The 23,928-nt window shown below is 39.8% G+C and overlaps 2 protein-coding genes across 2 annotated transcripts; one reads left to right on the top strand and one right to left on the bottom strand.

Moving 5' to 3' along the window:
* The first annotated feature begins 8,231 nt into the window (after positions 1 to 8,231).
* On the top strand, positions 8,232 to 16,464 carry slc25a35 (solute carrier family 25 member 35). The gene is made up of 5 exons (XM_085420359.1): positions 8,232 to 9,798; positions 9,914 to 9,979; positions 10,059 to 10,211; positions 11,955 to 12,089; positions 12,322 to 16,464. The coding sequence occupies exons 1-5, from the start codon at positions 9,427 to 9,429 to the stop codon at positions 12,490 to 12,492; spliced, it is 897 nt and encodes a 298-aa protein (XP_085276485.1). The 5' UTR covers positions 8,232 to 9,426; the 3' UTR covers positions 12,493 to 16,464.
* A 2,570-nt stretch (positions 16,465 to 19,034) lies between these two features.
* On the bottom strand, positions 19,035 to 23,014 carry LOC146660473 (mannose-P-dolichol utilization defect 1 protein-like). Its single transcript, XM_085420357.1, has 7 exons — positions 22,856 to 23,014; positions 22,558 to 22,623; positions 20,792 to 20,924; positions 20,476 to 20,561; positions 19,720 to 19,835; positions 19,490 to 19,600; positions 19,035 to 19,399 (listed from the first exon to the last, which is right to left on the bottom strand). The coding sequence occupies exons 1-7, from the start codon at positions 22,944 to 22,946 to the stop codon at positions 19,277 to 19,279; spliced, it is 726 nt and encodes a 241-aa protein (XP_085276483.1). The 5' UTR covers positions 22,947 to 23,014; the 3' UTR covers positions 19,035 to 19,276.
* Positions 23,015 to 23,928: the final 914 nt, after the last annotated feature.

The following is a 23,928-nucleotide window of genomic DNA, read 5'->3' as shown; positions in this document are numbered from 1 at the left end:
TCTTTCAAATAAATAACTCTGGTAGATGTTATTTTATATATTATGCTTTGTATGTTGTTCAGTATATTCCTATGCAAAACAAGAGAAATTTCAATATACAGCAGTATAGTCACAGTTTAAACCAGATACTTACATACACTTTATGGAAAACAAAAAACATTTTTTTTACTGTACAACATCAAAAGAGAGAAACAGAGAGAGGAGAATGAGGACAGAACTGAGTGGGAACAAGAGCAGGTGAGACACACATGTTAGTCAAATGGTTGTTTACCCAAAGTATCACCGTATCATAGGTCCTCATGTATCTCGTACCTAGTGTTTCTTTTTAGGTTTGTTATTTTTCAAATTCTATATTTATTAAGTTTTGCAGGCTTGTTTGCACAACAAGGCTAAATAATTATATAAACTTTTCTCAATCTAAATAGTGGACTTTGGTAGAATTAAACAATAAGTGTAGTGCAGGTCTATGATGATTTTTAGTGCTACTATCATCTAGTTCTGTTTCTGATTCTGTCTTGGTTAAGTCCTAAGTAGTCCTGATTTTGAACTGTTGTAGTCCTGTTTTAATTCCGGATCAGTTCTGGGTCTGGTTGAATTGGTGTGTAGTCCTCGTGTCTTGATACAGCCCTGACCTTGTTCTGCCTTGCTGCTTAATTAAAAAACTACGTAGTTTAAGGTGTCCTGCACATGTGATATATATTTTTCCCTATTGAACAAAACTCAAAACAGAGCCTATTAATCTTTGTCATTTCTAACCCCCCCAATCCCAATCCCACATACATACTACCCTTTAGGGCTAAGCCCCGGGTGTATCAGATGTCTGCCTCCTTAATCTTGGTTGTTGATACAGGGGATTTACTTATGCATGACCTCCTTGCTCTTAAACAGTTCTGTTAAGTAAATGTATGTAGCTATGCATATGAGGAAGAAACCCCGATGGTGCCAATACAAACTTTTATCTGATGATTCTGTACAGCCACTGAATAATATTTCTGGCCCATTTAATTTTGAATGTAGCTCTTTCAGTGCTATTTATAATTACTTTTCAGGTTTTAATTATTTTTATGCTTCAGTGTCACCAGCACTGACTTTTTAATGTACTGCAAAAGCAAATGTATTAACACGATAACTCAGAGACGGGAGAGGAAGTCATGACAGTATTTCAAATTTGGTCAAAAGTTGAATTGATGTTACAAATATTTGGTGCTTACCTGGTAAATTTCTTGAAACGACACAGATGTACGCCGCAACTTAGCTTGTAGAAGAAAAAAACTGGAAGAAAGTAATTTTAATGTATCATGTGACAGTTGAACAAATCTCATTAGGCTATTGTCACAATCAAAAAATGCACAATGGTTAATTAAAAAAAAGATTTTACTTTATACCTAGGTACATGATGAACTCCAACTTACCTTGTTTTAAAGCAGCAAATTAAATCAGAGCTTGAGGCCAACAAATTAAATCCAATTGAACGCCATCCAACTTATATTTTCCTACTATTTTACCTGTTTGCCTTCTATTAATTAGAATATAAGCACTAATGTACAGCTCTGGCCTGTCGGTGTCTTGAATAAACCTGCTCTCTCCTCCTCTCGTCACTGTGTGATGTGTTGGACAGGTCAGTGTTTCAGGTTAAGGTTTACTTTGCACCTGAAATCCTCCTTCCTGGTGAGGATTACACCCTGACATTATTGGAGTGAGCAACTTGGCAGAAGCCACTGGTGAGTATTGGGGTGAGCATTTCAGACTATATTGTTATTTATAACTGTCCTGTTTTCCTTGTCCAAGGTACATTTTCATATGTGAATCATACCAATGAGAATTAGTGAATAGCATCATTACAAATTTCACAACAACAACACGGTGTATTGGCAGAAGAAGCAGGCTGGAGAGAAATAAAATGGATTATCTCCTCGGGGTGTATGCGAGAGCAAAACACTGCAGCATTTGTTAATACAAACTTTGAGGAATGTTATTTCTGTATGACCTTAGCTTCATCAGTAAGCGGGATTTATACTCATTATGTATGTGAATTCAGATCTTTGCAGAAGCATTTTAATGCGCTCGAACAGGTGAGAAAGAGATTATGTGGGCACATGGCAGGTGATAGGATTTGGCAGGTTGTTGAGGAAATGGAGAAGAAGGATTTAGATCATCTACCTAAAGAGGACAGAATAAATAAATGAGTTGCTTGCACAGTGTAGCTGTTGGGAATATCGCCTTTGATTGAGCAGAAAAGTTAGTGTGTTGTAATACTATTCTTGTAATGTTGACTTAACTACACATTCACTACATTATGGGACTGCAAGCAGTTGCATTTCTTTTATTACAAAAGTATTTAATGTCAATATAAAAACTGTTATCCTATTGATCTTTGTGCCAAGAACAAATAAATGCATTCAGCCTTCCAAAAGCTTAATTTTTTAATTGTTAATTTTTTGCATTATATGGGAATGGCCCTTTATCCCTTTATTTGATGAGATAAGCAGAGAGGAATTTTTACAGTTCACGATCTGATGTGGTGGCATAGTGCAGCCACCACAGCACTAGTTCTGTACGACTATATAGTGGCTCGATAAAGAAATAACAGTAATAACAGAAATTCTGGGCCTGTTTGGCTGTTTTAAGTCTCACTGTGTGCATCAAACCGCCCTCGGCACAAATCCTATTTAAAAGGGTTTGAGGTGAAACCGTTTTTACTGTCACGTCTAATCCAGCTCTGTGATGAAAAACAAACAAACCCACCGACCCAGACGGGGAGGTTAATCAAATTAGTCCAAAGACCGTGACAGTCTAGAGGATCTGACCACTATGTTTTCATCTGTGAAATCAAAGTTGATGTCACAGAAATGATAATCGTCTGGAAAAACATCCGTCTTATCCGGGTTTTATGCTCAATCTTCCATTGTCCTGTCACGAGACAATTTGATCAACTACTATATATTCAATATTCAATACTACACTAAGACCATTTAATTAATTTTGTGTTAAGATCTCATTATATTTGCAGTGCACACACTTTGGAGCTGTTAGAATATTCGTGATCCTCACGCAGCTGAGCAGTAAGTGTTCTTCATCTGATTAAACAGAGATGTGATTAAAAACAGCAGTGGAAGTCACTGTTCTATCTCACGCAGTAATCTCTAATTGAGCTCAGCGGAGCTGCCCTGGTTACCTGGTGTTTCTAACTTTAACTCAATGACACACATTTTACAGTGAGGTCAGTGTCCTTAACAGAAAGGTAAATCTGTGTTTGCTGCAAAAATTCTAAAATGTAAACATATAAGTCAAAAGAGGATTTACATCCTTTAATGTAATTAAATATGTTGCCTAAAGTGTTCACTCAGCCATCCAAATCATTGAATTCAGGAGTTCCAATCCCTTCCATCAGTCATGTAGGCGTGCAGACTGCTCCTGAAAGCATTTGTTAAAAAAAATGGGTCACTCTCAGGACCTCAGTGAATTCCAGCGGGGATACCATGACAGGATGCCACATGTCCAACAAGTCCAGTTGTAAAATTTCCTCACTACTAAATATTCCACAGTCAACTGTTAGTGGTATAACAAAGTGGATGTGATCGGCATAAACATCAACTCAGCCACAAAGTGGTAGGCCATGTAAAATCACAGTGCAGGATCAGTGAATGCTGAGGTGCATACTGTGTAGAAGTCACTAACTATCTGAAGAGTCAATCACTACAGACCTTCAAACTTTATGTAACCTTCAGATGAGCTCAAGAACAGTGCATAGAGAGCTTCATGGAGTCTGTTTCCATTAGTACCGTATTTATTTATTTATATAGCACATTTAATTACAACAGGAACGTTGACCAAAGTGCTGTACAAGAATAAAAAATACCTAGTAAAATAACCTATAATATTGATACCAAACATCAAATATGAATTAACAAATAACTCCGATGCTGTATTAAAAGCCAGTAAATACAAATTAAGATAAGATTTAAAAAGATTGACAGTAGGAGCCTGTCTGACGTGTAGGGGTAAACTATTGCACAGCTTAGGCGCTACAACTGCAAATGCTCGATCGCCCCTATGAACCAGCCTCGACCTTGGTATGGCTAAAAGCAAAAGATCTCTTGATCTAAGACATAGGTGTCAAACTCTGGCCCGCAGCCTAATTACATTTGGCCCGCAAAGCCATAACAAATTACTATTAGAGCTGGCCTACTGGTATTATACAGCTAATATATATATATATTGTTTAGTATTAAGCTTTGCTTGTTCCATATTCACATTTTCAGCAAAACTTGTTTGAGTCCATAAGAAAAGATTCATTCTCATATCTGGAGGAATAAATATATTTCAATAAATATTAACGTTAGCCTGCGACTTTGTTCCAGTTTTGAATTTTGGCCCAATGTGTGTTTGAGTTTGACACCCCTGATCTAAGAGATCTGGTGATATAGTGAAGCAGCTATATCACCAAGCACAATGCAACGTTTCAGATGCAGTGGTGTAAAGCATGCCGCCAAAGGCCTCTAGAGCAGTGGAGATGTGTTCTCTGGAGTGATTAATCATGCTTCTTCGTCTAGCAATCTGATGGATAGGTCTGTGTTTAGCGTTTGCAATAAGAACGGTACTTGTCAGAATGCATTATGCCGAGTGTAAAGTTTGGTGGAGGGGAGATTATGGTGTAGGATTGTTTTTCAGGAGTTGGGCTCAGCCCCTTAGTTTTAGTGAAAGGAACTCTTTCACAAGACATTTTGGATAATTTCATGCTCCCAGAAAAATTCCCATAAACACACTCCTAAACCTTGTGAAAGAAAGACTTGAAGCTGTTATGCCTGCAAAGAGTGGGGCACATCTTATTAAACCCTATAGAACCTATAGGTTAACAATGGGATGCCACTCAAGTTTATATGCATGTGAAGGCAGACAAGCAAGTACTTTTGGAAATATAGAGTACATTTAGAATGGATGGAAACCTTTCTTGTAGTTGTTTTTTTTTTATACTTTATTGATCCCCGTGGGGAAATTCCTCTCTGCATTTAACCTATTCACTCAGTGAAGCAGTGGGCAGCCACTGGGCGCCCAGGGAGCAGTGTGTAGGGACGGTACCTTGCTCAGGGGTACCTCAGGGTAGCTGTTCAGGGAAACAGCTTTCAGTTTGGTGTATCTGACATACTATAGTATGATAAACCTTCTGAGTTCTGAAGACATGGATATTAACCAGAGCAATGACCTTAGTTATAGACACTATTTGAAGAAGCATTAGGATAAAGTCAAAAAAGTTGGCCTGAAGTTCTTACAGATTTATTGCCAATAATATAACACATACACAAGTGTTCACAGCCTTTGCCATGATACTTAGATGTATCCTGTTTATACGGATCATCTGACAATTATTTCTACAAGCTAACTGGAGTCCACTTGTGGTAAATTCAGTTGGTTGAACATTAGTTGGTAAATGCACATACCTGTCTATATGGGGTCCTATCATTGACAGTGTATGTTAGAGCACCAACCAAGCCATGACGTCCAAGGAATTGCCTGTAGACCTCAGAGACAAGATTGTATAGAGGCCTTAATCTGGGGAACTGTATAAAAAAAAAACTGCAGCACCGAAAGTCCCAATGAGCACAGTAGCCTCTATCATCCACAAATGAAAGAAATTTGGAACCACTAGGTCTTTTTCTAGAACTGGCCTCCCAGCCAAACTGAGCAATTGAGGTAGATTGCTCTGAGATTGATTTCTGTTGTTTTAGTGTAAGACTGGGGGCTGTGGGAGCACTGCAGTTTCAAATTCCTGTGTATGACCTGAACAAATGGTTTTTAACAGTAAAGCTGACTTTGACTTTAGGAAGGACCTGTATTGGGGAGGCAACTAAGAACCTCATGGTCACTCACACAGAGCTCCAGCATTGCTCTGTGGAGAACCTTGCAAGGCAACTGATGGACTCTCAGACCACAATAAACAAAATCTGGTCGGACGAAACAAGGATCAAATTCTTTTTCCTGGCCAATATCATCCCAGCACCACATCTCCATCTACAATGATGGTAGCATCATTCTGTGGGTATGTTTTTGTTTTTTAGCCACAGGAACTGTGAGAAAAATATCAAGGTTGGAAAAAGGAAGGGAAAAGACCACAGACTGGGTCAAAGTTAATCTTCAAACCACCTTAAACACAGAAATAATAACAAAGGAGTGACTTTGCAACCAGAGCCAAGATTTGAACCCGACTGAACATCTTTGGAGAGATCTCAAAATAGCTGTGGAACAACACTCCCCATCAAACATGATGGAGCTTGAGAGGTGTTGCACACTTGAATTAAAATGAATTGAAACCAGTGTGGCTTTGTGAGTTCGCCTTTACTGCATCTGCAAATATATACATGGACATAGCACAGCGTTACACACTTTTGCAGTCTCACATAACGCTTATAGGCGCACTGCCTTATGGGTAGTGGCTGGCTTCTTTACTCCCGCTAGAGCTGCTCATTTTAGGGGATACTCCCTCTTGTGGTGTAACGGAGGAATAACTACGCTTCCTGCACTATGTCATTTTTGGAGACTGGGGCACACATTATTTTACCACAATCAAAGAAAATACAGATTTGAACAATCAGACCATTTAACTAACTACAATATTGTCACTAAAGATTATGGGGGGTGTCTTGTTTTGTCCACAATGTCTTTCTTGTCCTTACAGAGGTTCTGCAAAGAAGAATGGGAGAAACTGGCAAGCTTGTAGCATCATACTATTTAAAAAAAAAAGTAATTGATGCTTCAACAACATATTGAACAAAAAAATCTGAAATTAACTGTTAACTGTGTATTAGGTCAGTGTTTCCCAACCACCTTTCCGCGAAATGATCAGATGTGCCGTGGAAGATTATCTGGTTCCACCTTAGTACTGTAAGCAATCGGCGTGAATAATGGGCAGAACAATTACATTCTCTTCCACTAGAGGGCAGTGTAACTACCTTCTCTAATTAAATGGGTTGGCAACTTGCAGTAAAACAGAAGAAAACGAAGAATTAAAAAGTCATTCTGTGAGATGACGCAGTGCATAATTACGGAGCCCCCCAGGGGACATGGGAGAAAAAAAAAATTAGGGAGGAAAAAAAAAAATTAGGGAGAAAAAAAAATTTTAAGACGGACTTTTGCGAGATCTCGCAAAAGTATTGCGAGCGCTCGCAAAAAGTATTGCGAGATCTCGCAAAAGTTTTAGCCGCATTCTTCGGAGGCCGCCAGCTCGAAGCCGACCGGGAGGTCGAGGCACGATGTGCCGGGAAAGCGGTGTTCCTCCCGGCTGTAGTAGGTCTCGACTTCCCGTTAGCTTCGAGCTAGTGGCCGCCAGCTCGAAGCCGACCGGGAGGTCGAGGCACGATGTGCCGGGAAAGCGGTGTTCCTCCCGGCTGTAGTAGGTCTCGACTTCCCGTTAGCTTCGAGCTAGTGGCCGCCAGCTCGAAGCCGACCGGGAGGTCGAGGCACGATGTGCCGGGAAAGCGGTGTTCCTCCCGGCTGTAGTAGGTCTCGACTTCCCGTTAGCTTCGAGCTAGTGGCCGCCAGCTCGAAGCCGACCGGGAGGTCGAGGCACGATGTGCCGGGAAAGCGGTGTTCCTCCCGGCTGTAGTAGGTCTCGACTTCCCGTTAGCTTCGAGCTAGTGGCCGCCAGCTCGAAGCCGACCGGGAGGTCGAGGCACGATGTGCCGGGAAAGCGGTGTTCCTCCCGGCTGTAGTAGGTCTCGACTTCCCGTTAGCTTCGAGCTAGTGGCCGCCAGCTCGAAGCCGACCGGGAGGTCGAGGCACGATGTGCCGGGAAAGCGGTGTTCCTCCCGGCTGTAGTAGGTCTCGACTTCCCGTTAGCTTCGAGCTAGTGGCCGCCAGCTCGAAGCCGACCGGGAGGTCGAGGCACGATGTGCCGGGAAAGCGGTGTTCCTCCCGGCTGTAGTAGGTCTCGACTTCCCGTTAGCTTCGAGCTAGTGGGTGTCAGATCTCCAAAAACGTTGGAGCTCTTTTGCAAATATGTGATGTCTTGTAAACCGAGCAGGTATCTGACGTTTACACAACTACATTCACGCCTCAAAATATCTTAAAAGTGTATTTTGTGACCCAGAAAGAGTAATATTACAACTAAGTAGCTGCCGCCATTGTTAGTTTTGCGAGATCTCGCAATACTTTTGCGAGCGCTCGCAATACTTATTGCGAGATCTCGCAATACTTTTGCGAGCGCTCGCAATACTTATTGCGAGATCTCGCAATACTTTTGCGAGATCTCGCAAAAGTCCGTCTTAATTTTTTTTTCTCCCTAATTTTTTTTTTTCCTCCGTAATTTTTTTTCTCCCATGTCCCCTGGGGGGCTCCGTACATAATAGCAATAGATAAAGTAGGAAAAAGTAGTCCGTCTGACCTGGGTCCTGGAGAAAATTCCGACCCAGATGAAGGCCCTTGCATGAGTAGTGTTCAGAAGAAAGCATAAAGGTATACTGTGGGGACAAACCGAGCCAGTTCCACTATACCTCGTGTGCGGGAAAAAATTATTACATGCTTTTTGTGACATTTTTGTTTGGTGGTGTGCCGTGTGATTTATTTTTCTAATGTGAAATATGTTGAGAAACACTGTCTTAGGTAATAGTTCTTATTTTTTCCTTTTAATTGTGGCTGGATGCAAGTAGCTCTGATAGGATTTATCCAAAAACTATCACATCAGGTAATTCAAAACAATGGGTGAACTGGTCACCTGGTCGATCCAATCTAGCGCCAGCAATCGTTGATCCAATCACGTCTGTCTATTGTGACTGTTGTTAACCGAGCACAAAGATTAAGGACCAAATTCAGTGGCTGAGCAGAGACGCGTTACATGAACTACGTAGCACGCACCAGTAGAATCTCTAACGTGAGATGTTTAGGGGCCAGAAAAAGTGTACGATGAAATTTCAAGGCAACAACATGCAACTGATGGATAGATATTTAACAAGTATGGTGGTAACTAATATGGTATTTAACAGCATTCTGTTTATATTTTTTAATGTCCATTTATTTTATTTTAATTTCACTGCGCATTTATAAATCTCCAAATGGTTGTTGTTGTGTATAAAAAAAGAATTGGTAGCACGGGTGAATATGATTTCACGGAACAGAGAAATAAAATGAAATCACGCATAAGTTGAAATTCTCTAAATACCGCAATTGGATATGTCTGCTTTGTTGCTGCCTTCAGCAGATGAGCGATTTTTCTTATTTCGTGTATCGAAATTTTGAGATTACGAGGCGCATTGAAGTACTCTTATGTCTTCTTTGTATTGTACTCAGCTGTCGTGGTTTGTACGGATGTACAGTATGTGGGAGGGGGTAGCTGCTTAGCAAAAGTCCAGTGATGTGAAGAACGAGACAGACTGGAGGCCGGTCTCAAGCGTACATCTGTCGGCCAGTCGGTGGTCACTCGGTCGGTCTATCGCGATGGATTTCGTGCTGAGCGGAGTGGCGGCATGCGGCGCTTGTGTGTTCACCAACCCGCTGGAGGTCGTCAAAACTCGCATGCAACTTCAGGGAGAGCTAAAGAGCCGCGGATCCTACCATGTGTATTATCGCAACGTCTTCCACGCTTTTTATACTATCGGCAAAGTGGAAGGACTAGTGGGATTACAGAAAGGATTAGTACCCGGGCTATGCTATCAGTTTTTTATGAATGGAGTCAGGCTCGGGTCGTACGCCATCATAGAGTCCTCGGGTTACATCCACACCAATGGAAGGGTCAACGCTGTCAAAACCACAGTAGCAGGGGCTATGGCTGGAGTGGTGGGAGCTGTGATGGGCAGCCCCATATACTTGGTCAGTAGCTGGCTTTGCCCACTTGCCTTGTGAAAAGTTATTCAGGCGTGACCTTAAAGTGAACTGTGACTTTCACCTGTGGTCAATGATAAACTTAAATTGTCTCCACTGACAGGTGAAGACTCACCTGCAGAGTCAGGCCACCTCCTCTATCGCTGTTGGTCATCAGTACAAGCACCAGGTAACCTGAGAAAGTGAATGTGCGAATATGAGTGGGAGGCATCAACAGTGTCCTAAAATGCTGCTCGTCTTCACCACAGGGGATGACCCACGCCCTGGTTGCCATCTACAGAAATCATGGCATTCTGGGACTGTGGAGGGGCTCTAGCGCTGCAGTGCCGAGGGTCAGCGTGGGGTCGGCCGCTCAGCTGTCCACCTTCTCCTCCTCCAAGGAGCTCGTCATTGACCTGCAGGTTGGTGTGTGGCTCATTTGCTTTTGACATGAAAATGAGGTAGAAGGCGGCTCACAGAGGGAGTTTTGTTTCTTCACTACTCCACCATGTGTGCATATTTTCCATATGTCCACACTGTTTAAAATAAACATGACTGTTTTTTAGAGTCTGCTTGTATAGTGAGTGTCGGTTAGGTAACACATCTGAACACTCCTTATTTACATTCTTGTCTAATTACAAGACCAAAACAGTACTAGAGGCTTGAGAAGGTGATTTACAGTCAGTAGCTGTTTACAGGCTCCTAAAGCGCCCGCTGTAACACTGACAAAGCGCTCTGTATTCCACTCCCCTGGAATGGAAATTCGACACCTTTTATTGGCCCCCTGTTGAAAACACAAGGCTTGCGTAACTAGAGCATCAGTCTGCATGATGTAAATCAGTGACCCAGCTCTAGTTTTAAAAAAAAAAAGAGTTCCTTAATAAGAAATTCCCAAAAAATTATATTAGCAAAAATCCTTACATTTGTGTATACTTTTAATTTACTACTTCCTTGATTTGGCTGACTTACTTTACGCTGTCCCAACTGGTTGGTTGTGTGAGTAAGAATGGAGGTGGACTTGAACATACCTCCCATCATCTCAGCCATTACCTCATGCATAATTAGCTTTATTAAACCAAAGAAGAAGAACTTTGTATTTAGAATAGAAAAGAATAAAATTGCCCTTTGTTGTCATTGTACGTGTACAGCAAAATTGTGGGTGGTCCACACTAACTGTGCCAGAATAAAATAACTAAAAATGGAAAAAATTGGTAAAAAGTATAAAATCAAGAGCGATAGCTGAACTTCTATGACAGTCCGGACTATGACTAATTTGGGTGTTATTGTGGTCATTGGGCAATATATTGTCTTTCTTTCCTGTCCTCGTCAGTGAGTCGTGCTTTCCGTCTTTCACAGTGTGCTTCATAAGGATGGACAAATTGGCTAATGATTTCAAACAGATGGTGGGAACTGAAGCGGTGCATGCGGTTTTGGATTTGTCAAAAAATAGAAGAGACAAAATTATTGCCGTAGAGTTAAAAAAAAAAATGCTGACATGCTAGATTTTGAGTCAGGACATTGCAAGGTGTTGTGCAAAGCTCCCTCCATCATATGGGTTGTGCTACAGCCGGGCTGACACTATGCATTGACAGCTCTCTCTTCCATCATCATCAAATACCAAATAAGGGGATATCTTTGGGGAGTCCAGAAATTTCAGCTTGAAACATCAAATAGTTTCTAGATATTTGTTTAAAGGGTGTGCTTAAATATGGGACTGTAATAGCTTTATTATATTGGATGGTAAGAAAGACAAGTGAAAATGTCAGGCTTTTGTCTTTAACTGTTTTTGAGAAACTCGTGTTAAAGATTGCCTCGGATTTCAAAGTGTGACAAAACTTTGAAATGTATCGACGGATGATTTTTAAATTACAATATGTGTTAAACAAATAAAATTTCATATATCCAAACGTTGGGCTGTATTAGCAGGTGAATCGGAAGGTGCACGGTAACTTGAGATGGAATGACCTCGATAATAATAGAGCCTCCTTCCTCTGGTTCGCTGCACGTAACCGTGCAATTATGAGGAGTTAAAATTAGAAGTGGCTGCACACATGCTGCTATCTTGATAATGACTTATTCCTCTACTTCTACTGCAACCGCAGGCCCACGTGTGCACGCTCTCTAAACCTGTCCATCCTGTAATATTATTTTCTTCTGTTGCCAAGGTGTTTCCAGCGAACAGCTGGCTGGTGGCCCTCAGCGCCGGCATGATCAGTAGTGTGGTGGTGGTGCTGGCTATGACTCCTTTTGATGTGGTGAGCACGCGGCTCTACAACCAGCCCGTGGATCATTTGGGCAAGGTGAGCACAGGGGCCAGACTGGGGAAGTATGAAGTGAAGGGAAGATCCTAGCTCACGGCGTGGTTGATATGTTTTCATTGTATTCATCCTCTGTGAATCCCTCATTGTGTCATCTCCCATTTGTGTGGGAGAAATTGTTGGTCACTTGGCTCCAGGTTTAGACAAGAAAGATTGCTTGAACAAAAATACAAGGTGGGTGTAGAACAAGAACAATCACTCTCTTGTTTTTTAGGGTCAGCTCTATAAAGGATTTACTGACTGCTTTTCCAAAACCCTGAAGAAGGAGGGATTGACGGGGCTTTACAAAGGCCTGGGAGCGTCTTATTTCCGACTCGGTCCACACACCATTCTTTCGTTGTTTTTCTGGGATGAACTGCGCAAATTCTACCAGCCGTTCAGATAACACCCGGGACAAAGACACTGGAAAATGGGTAACTCATTATGTTCTTAGTGCAGAAGGTTAAATGAATCGTCGTTTAATGAGTTTATGATTATCCGGTGGATGGAAACACCTGAAGGTGTTCTAGAGCAAAGGTAATGTTTTACACTCCAGTTAAAAAAACACTTTAGAGTCAAATGTGTCAAGAATGAAGGTGAAAATGTTAAATTATTGAGCTGCTGAAGGATATATTAACTGCACTTGTCACATAGAACCATACAGTATGCTGTATGTCCTCCAGAGGAAATTCAACACTGTACCTTTTCTCTAGCTCTTAAAGTCCTGCGTACTGAGGATACGAGGTCAATGTCCTATTTTTATTCTGTGTGTCTGGGAATTAGGAAAATCTGATCGTGATACAAATTCCCTGCAGCAGCATTGTGCTTAATCATTTTGGCCTTTAGCAATTTCCGTCAAGCAACTTTGCCTTTGACTCATTAAAGCCAATGAGAACCAGTTGAAAACCAGTTGAAAACCAGCTGACTCACCAGTGTAGTCAGCTGGTTGCAAAACCAAAACTTCTTTAAACTTTTTTTAGGTCTATGTGGAGTTTCCTAAACTTTCTAAAGACTGCAAACATGCCAGGCTCAAGTTTTGTGAACTGTATATAATTGAGCTTTGAGTTTGAGTAGGTCAAATGCATCCTAGAATATAGTTACTGTCAAACAGTATGTGGAGAAAAATGTTTCCCAGCCTTACAAAAGGATAAATATGTAACGTGGTTAAAGGCAACTCTAGGACAAAGGCTTTGTTTCAAAATGACTTCTGCAGTAGACAGATTTCCTCTTTAGGTGAAGAAAGAAAACTCCACTAACATGAAATATTTTAGGCCTCATAAACCAAAGCGAGTATCCAGTGGATCTGCCAAAAAAAAGGATGTGAAAGCCAATGCTCTCCCTAAGCATGTGGTACTGTATAATAGCAGGAGCCGTTACTCTTAATATACACATCAAAGCGGCTCCCTCCATTAAATTAGACAAACAACAATAACAACAAAAAAAACTGCACATTTTTCATTGCCATACATGACACATTTCATAAAAAGTATTGTGTTTAAACACTGATGGAGACTGGCCCCTTTTTTCTAAATGTAAATGGATTTATTGGAGTTTTATTCTATAACTGCACTGGTACATTTGTTGAGTGTGCAAGCGCGGGTTAAAGTATTTCACTGTCATATTAATTTATTTGTGACGTTGACAAAACATTCAATTAATTATTGCCCATGAGTTAGAAACCTTACTGCTGCTCTGCTAAAATGTCTTGGTTAATAAGCAAAAATCTGTTGGTGAAGCTAGTTGGTGAATAGTGTGCCTTAATAAACCTTTAGGAATAAAAGCGGTCTATTTTAATATGTTACAGACGTGACGTTTATCAGCTCGTCCACTGACTCCATCTGCTTGAGTTTTGGTTCTATGAAGTGTTCATAATTGAGCCCAACAGTCAGATTGCCATGAAATGGAAACTGTTGGTAACATTTTGAAGTTCCACAAAACTTTGTGGATTTTGATGCTTTCTTAATAAGTGTAGGATGCCCATGATTTTATTTATATGAGCATTATTAGTTATTCCCGACCACCTTTGAATGCAACAGCACAATGTGACATGTAACAAATGTACTGTAGCTCTACGAATAGAGTTCCCTGAAGTTTGTGACAGAAGGCAGGAAACTGTTATTTAAGTTTATTAAATATTATGAAGTTTTGAACTTCAAAAGAATTGAGTTTTGGCAATTTTTCTGTTTTTAAATGTGTTTTTCTTGATATAATTATGCTCATTTGTTCTTTGTATATGGTTCCTTATGGAGTTTTTTTTTTTTTTTTTTTTTTGTAAGGGAACATGATTTTTTTAATTTTTATTTTAATTGTTAAGGTGGTATTGATAGTAGAGATGGACCGATCCAATATTACGTATCGGTATCGGTCCGATACTGACCTAAATTACTGGATCGGATATCAGAGAAAAATAAAAAATGTAATCCGATCCATTAAATATCACGAAAGCACCTCACAAAACTTGCAATACGCCGTAACTCACCTCAGAACGTTAGCACGTCTGAGCAGTATGCATCACGTGATAGAGCGGCTGTGGCATGCGGGACCTGTTGGTGCTCTGGATAGCATTTGGAGCTTCGCTAGCAACCCGGCATTTCATCTCCGACAAAGTTATCCCCGAGAGAAGTAAAGCAAGTGTGTAAGTCCATCTCTGAATGTTTGTAAAGCATTCCTGCGTTAAGCTTAACAAACGATATATGGAGCGACTGCCTCTTCTTGCTGCTACTTCAATCATGAAACTGCTTAACGATCAGCTGATCAGCTTTTCTGTCGTGAGTGTCTCTAGTTTGCTTTTGGCCCACTTTGCACCAGAAAGAGGAAACCAGCGGCTGAACAACAGAAGCACGTTTAAGCTTGATCAGCTGTTGTTAGAATGTATTTAATATTACTTTCTACTCAAGGATCTTTTTCTACGTAGCTGACGCTGGTAACTGTGCAGGGGCGGATCTAGCAAAGTTTAGCCAGGGGGGCCGATAGGGCATTAACAGGGAAAAGGGGGCACAAAGACATACTTTTCTTTCTTATTCTCATTTAAAATGTCAAGCTTTTAATAAATAATTATCTGACACCCAAAGTTTTAATTTGATGCAAAATGAATAGAAGTCCATTACTGTATATAGTAACTATTAAGTCTAATATATATACCCTAGTAAGCTATAGTACTTTTTCCTTTGGGAAGGTACCATCTGTGCAGTCTGCAATTTTGTTGAAGAAAGATGTTGAATCTATTTAATATTTCTTGAAAAATAATTGATTTCTGTGCATTTTTTTTTTCACACTGCATCAAATTAAGGTTGATTACGTTGATTAAGCATCATGAGGTGGAGCGTGAGGGGTGGTTCCCTATTTTTTATTTATTTATTTTTGTTGTTGCTGGGAGTTGGAACCCTATTAGTTAGGTTGCTTAATATTTATGCTAAGTACTCTTTAAAATACCAGAATAGGGAGGATGGTGTAGGTTTAAGTTTATTAGATTGATCAGTATTGCTGAACTATGAAATATTTTTTTTGTATACAGGTATAACAGAATAGCTTTAGTGTAGTTGTTGTTTTAAACTTGAGTATGAACTTATACAAAATGCAGCAAGATATTTAAAAAACAGTTTTGTTGATTAAAAAACACTATATCGGATTCATATCGGTATCGGCAGATATCCAAATTTATGATATCGGTATCGGACATAAAAAAGTGGTATCGTGCCATCTCTAATTGATAGGTGTACTAGGCAGCAGTGCGGCATATCCAAATACTGATGGAACAATTTTAGGGTGGATCAAAATATAATGGTGCTGTGGTCTTTGCATGGAGCCCAAAGGGAACATGGATTCTTCCACATCTGTCACTTCAGTGGTTTCATGAGACTTCTGTCAAACAAAAGTTGTGCCAAAAGTTGTGTCATTAACAATTACCAATCCAGCTCGATTTTATTACACCGCAGTTCAATACCTTAGCTTTTAGTTATGATAAAGTCAGATTACAGCAAACTGAGCTGTTTGAATGCAAACCTGTATTTGGACTTTTCTCTACAGTCTCAGTAAATAGAAAGATTAGTTGATAGTTTTAGGAAAAAAAAACTTTAGAATTGATACAGAGGCCTTGGAAAGGGAGCGATTTGATGCTCAAACACTATAAATGCAAAAAAAACGTATATGTATCAACACTTTTGTTTGGAAATCTTTCAGCTCATTTCTCTGTGTCTCTATTATACGATATTTGCCAAAGTTTAAACCTCATGACAGTTCTAAAAGTTATGTGTTATCGGTCATTTCATGGAGCAGCTTGGTTCAATTTCATGAATGTTAGAAAATAATTTTCCAACATGGTTTTTTGATATGTGGAATGGAAGTGAAGAGCAAATAAACTCAGACTTTTATTGTCCAACAGTGTGGTGGTTACTTACTTTGTTCAACAGTGTTGAAAATGTAAAATTTCCTGTGTGTTATTCTCAAACTTTACTGCATATGTCTTGTAGTACATTTATGTCATTTTCAAGATTTCCCACCATTGAGCAGCAGCAGCAGCTAGCTGGAGTTTCTTTTCCTTAAAAGAGATTAACTCACCGCTACATTGAAGAACTGGTAAAGTGATGAAGTTTCCCATCAGCTGGTAGAGAACAGAAAGTGCTGGACAAAATTTCTTAAATGACAATATCGCTCTGCTTGGCAGGTGACTTAAGAGGACTTATGAAGAAGTATGCTAACGTTTTCTAATTGGTAATGTTACAGTAGTTATTACTGGATATTTTTTTCTGCGTGACTTTCTTTGTGCATGACTGGATGTTAGTTGCACCTCCAACTGGAAGTTAAGGTTAACCTTTCTGTGAATGCCTGATATCATAGTTATGAAAATCACCTGTGTCAACCTGCAACGTGACTCCTACTGCAGGAAGTAGAGATAATTATGTGTACACATATGAAAAGGGCCTTTGGCATAAGGATGACTGAAGGTGGCGTGTCTTTAATACTGTACACTTTTACAAAAAATGACTGAGAAAAACAGTTGACCAATATTTCACAGTTACACAATACTGTGCAAAAGTTCATGACAACCCTTATTTCTTCATATTTTGCTAGTGAAAATCAGGAACTCGCATGAAAATCCAGTGTAAAAAGCAAAAATAGAGTTTGTACAATTCTAACCTCGTCCATACATATTGATGATCTGAACTAAATAGAATATCGAATTTGATTTCATCTCTTCATAAGACCTGCTGCCACTGATTTTTAGTCCAGTCCTTGTGTAGTTTCGGATACTTATCACATGCAGAACTGAAAATGTAATCTACATGATACAGTGCCTATGCAATAAAATGAATATAGCAGAAACATCCTGCCCTCTGAAAGATTGAATTAATGAACACAGATGTTCGATCAAAAGGCTTGATCTAACCAGCCCTGTTGCAAGACACTTCAATGATAAACATCCAAATTCACCATTATTGTTTCTATGCATTGAAGCCATTAAACTAAACCAAAGAGGTGGTAATATTAACTTTATCCAGAAAAAAAGCATTTTGGATATTCCGCTTTAAGAGTCTGCACCCCAGAGGTATGAATGAGGATTTTTCTATCAATGAGTTTTTGTGAACTGAACCTTTTTTGTTTTTATTCTAATTTTATCGGTTAAATTATTCTCGCATGGGTAATGTTTATTTAATTAATTTTATTTATTTTTTCAGCCAAAGGAGTAGCATTCTAGACATCTCATCTTAACTCTACATTTTAGAGATTTTACATTTTAGAGACATAAACTAGGACCTTTTAACAAATGTGTTCCTATGGGATGATGTCCTCTTGTTTTTTAATTCAACTGCTAGATGAACCTCTTTTTATTATTAAATACTGCCTTGTCCCTTTTTTTTGTGTATTCATAGTATTCTTCTTATGTATTTCACACATGTGTTATTTTGAGACAGGTGGGGATTATGTCTCCTCCCCTCCTCATCATTAATGATCTAGTCCAGTATTTACTTTTGCGTGACTTAACCAATTAATCATTACCTACCTGTTATATGTCATCTGATCTATCTATGAAGTTTTGATTGGTTAATTTTAATTTTTTTCTTTTTCCTATCTTGTATTTAAGCAATTTTCTACAATGTTTTACTATGACGCTGATGAAGGCCACAAGCCGAAACGCGTTGGTCAGTTATTAAAGTTGTTCATCTTCCCTTAAGTCTTGCTGGAGTTCCTGCATTGTGAATTCTTTCATCCTCTCCATGCACCTTGGAAGTAGGTGAAGTTGTGCCAGAAATTTTTGCTGTAGTTTCAGATACCTCAGCCAAACGAAAGTCTTCCTATAAAAAAGGGATGAGTGGCTCAAGTGTTCAATTTGCACTACATTTAAATCCATACTGAAATAAGGAACCTCATAAATTATAGTTATTAAATTGTTTATATAATAGGTTTTTGTGTTCTGTTGTAAAATAGTAAAGTTAGGAAATAACTACCTGAACAAAAACAAACACTGGTGGCTAAAAATACCTGAAGATCAAGTTAGATTACTGAACACTGTAAATATCCTGCAGATATGAACTTAAGCACTCTGACTGTGAGCTTACTGTGCGAGTGCCTCGGGTAAAGGGTACAAATTTTTGGAGACGCTCAAATTACAACACAAAATAATGAAAGTATGATCAATATGTGATACCAACAGGAAGAGCAAAATCTATCACAAAAGTAATGTTTTTCTATTTTGTAAAACATAAAAGTAAAAAAATAAAAGTATGACCATATGAATATTCCTGTAATCTCAAAGTAGGGACTAATAAGTGATATTCCAGCAAAAGCTTCTGTATTTGTTCTCTTCAGCCCACTTTGAAATGGTTTGCGGTTTACTCAGCGAGTTTAATCTGGTAAACTTTAGTTTGATGTTGATGCAAATTTGAAATGGCTCAACAGAAAGACACAGAGCTGCCAGATTACTTAAAAATATTTTGTCATAGCCGCAGACAGTGAAAATTGTTTCTGTGAGAATAAAGTCATTTTATTTGAATCCCTGGTGGTCAACAAAGTATTTTTTCTATCCCCTTAGGTCACAATAACCTAAAACAGACATAATATTTCACACAAAACACGTGACAGTGGCATTTGGACATATTAAAAAGGAAAAATCATTTACTGCTACTTTGGCTCCGTACTTGACAGGCCAACCTCAGGCACAATATAATAACAGGCAGCATCATCACTGTGCTCTACACTGTCTTCTTTGTAGTGCTGACAGCGCCGGCCTTGTAGCAGAGGATCTGAGCCAGAAGGACACAGCTGAGACAGGCTGACAGTATGTGTGACAAACTCACAGGAGAGTTTCCATTTTCCTATAAAAAAAGTTTCAAGTTGTTCCAGTTAGTATAACCACAACTATGCGGTTGTGCACATATGTCTGCTAGTAATTCTTAACTGCATACCTGTAAAGAAACAAAGGCCACACCCAGACACCCTGCAAATGAAAGCAACACTGACAGAGTGGATAGTTGACCCGTGTGGCCGTTGTGATAGTTTGTTGTAGCCTGGAGAACCTGTAAATAACAAATCCACTAAATGTGTTCACCGTGCACTTAAAAAAGAAAAATTACAGTTCAGTGATCACATTTATCATAGAACAGCTCATAAATGAGGCAAGTTGATAAGTTGCTACCTTGCTTGCAATGAAAGCCGCCAAACTGGAGGCCTGTATCACTGAGATGACTGCTGCTGCTGCATAGGAGCGCAGGAGGAGCATTACACCACAGAGAGCAAAGAGGAGCAGAACTCCTGCAACAGAAACAGAAACCACAATTATATATGAAGAATACAGCAACACCACAAGGTGGCGCTATTTGAAAGCACAGCCACCCTGTCCTTGAGGGACTTTGTTCAAACCCTACAATCACTACATCACTGTGTTGTTTTTTCCATGTTCAGATATAACAGCTCCAAATATAACACTTGGAGAATCTGGCTGATTCTGCATGACCACAAAAAACACAGAGGTTCTTTAATGCAATTCAGACCCTGCATGACCGCAGCTGATTCCTTAAAGTGTCACTCAAAGTTCATTTCTGTGAAGAAGCAGCCAAGTGCTGGAGATTTCCAATAGTTTCACATTCAAGTCATAAATATCATGCCTTAACCCGCTGATTAACTCCTGGAGTCAATCCAGATCCGGGCATTGTTTTAATTAATCCTTTACCCCTGAGAAATAGGGCCAAAAAAAAGCAACTGTGTGTTAAATCTCCAAAAATCAGTATCAAATTGAAAACATAAAAACTGGGGGACACTGTCTTAACTGTCACTGTCACCGCTTAATTATTTGTATTAGTGTGGAGGGACCTGCCTGCCTCGGTGAAAGTATGTCATGTTGGACTGCTCTTTGTACTCTGCCTCTGCAAAATCTGCAGATGCATGTGCTCACCTCGGACCGTATCACCGCGATAATGGAGGATGAGGAAGACGATCGCCACTGTCTGGGCAAGCATGAAGAGCCTATCAGCCCAGGCACTGTTGAACAGTTCAAGTGAAATACATTTAAGGTAGCACAGAAAGAAAAGGTAAAAAAATTAAGTCACCCACTGTGTTTAAGTTGAGAGGATTTGGGGTGTGCCTATGCAGGGCTTGAGTAAGTGAGTCATGCATGATGAACAGACTGAGAATTTGAACTTGAGTGGTGTAAAGCATGGCATGAATGGGAAATCCTACGAACGGTGTGATCTGCGCATCAGCTTACTTACAAGAGTGGGAAGTTGTTGGCCATAGCGTACACAACAGGACACGAGAAAGCATAAAGCTGCAAGAAGAAGGCGCTAAGACTCAGACCCTCTGCACTTCCTCCCCATAACATCTTTATCAACTGAGGCAGTTGTGCTGCATGGAAACAACAGAGAATCAGGTGACATTTGGTCATTAGAGGAGAAATTAATGGTCCATATCTGGACCAACATGAAAAAGACAGAAAGCACTCATTGCAAGTCAAACATCTGAGTCAGTCAGCGTCATTCTAAAATTGGGCCAAAATGCAGACGCAGAGAGGTAAACTGAAATAAAGAAAAAAACGAGCCGCTTATCAACTGTTTGCAGGTCGTCATAAAAGCAACACACGAAGTCAAAATGGGGAAACTCAAAACGATACACTAGTGAATCATAAAGCTTGAACACACACACTGGGGGGAAGTGAACAGAAACTCTGATAAAGGACAATCACCTCTCTGTGTGTGATTGAGGCAGAGAGGAGACACGTGGGGGGGACACAACTAATCCAGATCACACAGGAGGAGACAAGGCAAAACTAAAAACAAAACATAAGGAACAACTAACTAGGTGAGATAACTAATCGAGGGGAAGAGTTTTTAGACTAAATGTGCTAAAAACACACAAACCAAACATGAACATTAAACAAACTAGGAATCAAAGAGAATATTAAAACCTGAAAGTCTAAAATCTTAAAAATCCCCAGGACCACACAAGTGGAATGACCTGTGAAAGTCAAGGATAAATGTAGTTCTATAAATAAAGGAGGGAAACTGAAAATATTTTGTCTTTTTTGGTAATATGAGTAACAGGGTTGTATTGGTCAAAAGGACACACTCAGTGTGGTCACAAAAGACTAGAAAAATACTGGCACTGAAATTTGGTGTACCCATGGTGTTTGTACGTGGGCTTGATCATGTCTATTTATACTCTTCATTTCCCAGACTAAAGAGGTTACAGTAAGCAGGTTGCGCATGCATTCTGGGACACAATTATTATTATATTAACTAAAATGGACCTATGTCAACAAAATCAAAACAAAAAACAAGCAAGCAAAGAAAAAAGTGGATTTACTCAACTTATTTTGGCTTATATTAAACATGTGAATTAGTTTTAAAAAGTTGGGAGAGTAGATAAAGATGCAATTTTGGTTTGCAAGAGGCATATGCATTTTAAATAGCATACTGGAACCATTTGTTCAGCTAGATTTACATTTTGCATCAGAGCAGTGTTTTATGCTTAAGAATTTTGTGCATGGATTATTTCTAAATTCATGGGTGGGACTGAAAATGTCCTGCAATTCTGATTGGCTCACCTGTACTGAGAGCTGCCTGTGACAAATTTAGAATTTTTGGAACCGTCCCCCTAAAAAAAGCCACATGGTAATAACCACATAAATACGCAAATATTCATGTGCATTGTGCTGTGGCATGAATCCGTTTCCCGCTGTCATTTGTTTCTGCATTTTGCATGAAGACGACATGCTAATGCGGTGGCTTAACCGCTTGGCCAGATGTTATCTGCACCAGCAATGAGGGAGTCTTACAAAATGTTATGTTGATTTGATTATTATCCATCATGATTATCGTGTAAAGGGAGGTTAGAGGGAGGAAAAATGCGATTGCGTTAGTATGTCTTTTCTTGTTTTGTTTCTTAAATGTGAAACTGCCCTGTTAATGAACCTCGTTTGTCATTGATACAGTATGCTGTGATCTGCTTTGAAACACATGATTAAATCACAGCGTCTTACCCAGGAATGTGTCCAGTATGATCCAGAATCCGGCAGTTTTGTTTAGTACGAACTTTAGGCATGGCACTGTAACACAAAAGAAAACTCTCAGACAATGAAGATGTACCTCAACGTCAGATCTCCAAATAAGTTTGCACTGTAGGTGGCAAAAGGCAAAAAAACCCCAAAAAACCAACATCTTTACTTTCCCTCGTCCCCACGCACCCTCCGCCCAGCCCCCGCTATCACTCATCTGCATCTGGAAAAATTAAGTTTCCATTTCACCCGGTCGGTTGAAAGTGTCAGCCGGAAGCCTCACCGTGAAAGTGAAAGTTCAGGAAGAGCTCGTAGTAGCATTTTTCTGGCATTAAATAAGTTACAAGAAACTCTTTGATGGTTGACGTGGCCATAGTGGCTCAGCCGTAGCCGGGAATGATCATCAGCAACAGGGGGAGTGGTCCAAAGGTTTCCCAGTGTTTACAGTGGAGTCCAAAGAGGATAAAGAGCCAGACGTTTGACCTCTGAGATAAAACCACAGTTTCCAAGAGAAAAAAAATGTTATCCAGCTTTTGTAGTCTTTGTTGTAATGGCAAAGAGGTTACTATAATTATGGGATGTTTCTGGAGAACTGCACAGTTTGAACATAACTGAATTCAGTTGTGTGCAAAGTACTTAACTGACATCTACTTCTCATGCTCTGCTAAAAGCTCTGAAACAAATTTCACATTTTTTATTTCATAGCTGAGCTACAGTGTCTATTATTATTAGGGCCCGAGCACCGAGAGTGCGAAGGCCCTATTGTATCTGCTCCGTTTCTTATTATTATTATTATTATTATTAGGGCCCGAGCACTGACAGTGCGAAGGCCCTATTGTAATTGCTCTGTTTATTAGGGCCCGAGCACTGACAGTGCGAAGGCCCTATTGTAATTGCTCTGTTTATTAGGGCCCGAGCACTGACAGTGCGAAGGCCCTATTGTAATTGCTCTGTTTATTATTATTAGGGCCCGAGCACTGAGAGTGCGAAGGCCCTATTGTATCTGCTCCGTTTCTTATTATTATTATTATTATTATTAGGGCCCGAGCACTGACAGTGCGAAGGCCCTATTGTAATTGCTCTGTTTATTATTATTATTATTATTATTTCGGCAAATGAATTGGCCGTTTGAGGGCCTAAACATGCTCGAAAACTCATGAAATTTTGCACACATGCCAGGTCTGGTGAAAAATTTTGTATTTTAATGGTTTTACATATGAGCACTGGGAAATGGCTCTACAGCGCCACCTATGCCTTGTTAAATGCAGCCCTACGACCACATCGTTTCAGCTACATGTATGAAATTTGGCACACATGTGTATCATGCCGAGTCGAACAAAAAAGTCTGTGGGCCCA

This window comes from Rhamphochromis longiceps, linkage group LG10 (assembly GCF_057381845.1).
Source record: "Rhamphochromis longiceps isolate RC_006_pf linkage group LG10, R_longiceps_female_GT1.1, whole genome shotgun sequence".
NCBI lineage: Eukaryota > Metazoa > Chordata > Actinopteri > Cichliformes > Cichlidae > Rhamphochromis > Rhamphochromis longiceps.
This window is presented reverse-complemented; position numbering and strand designations above follow the sequence as displayed.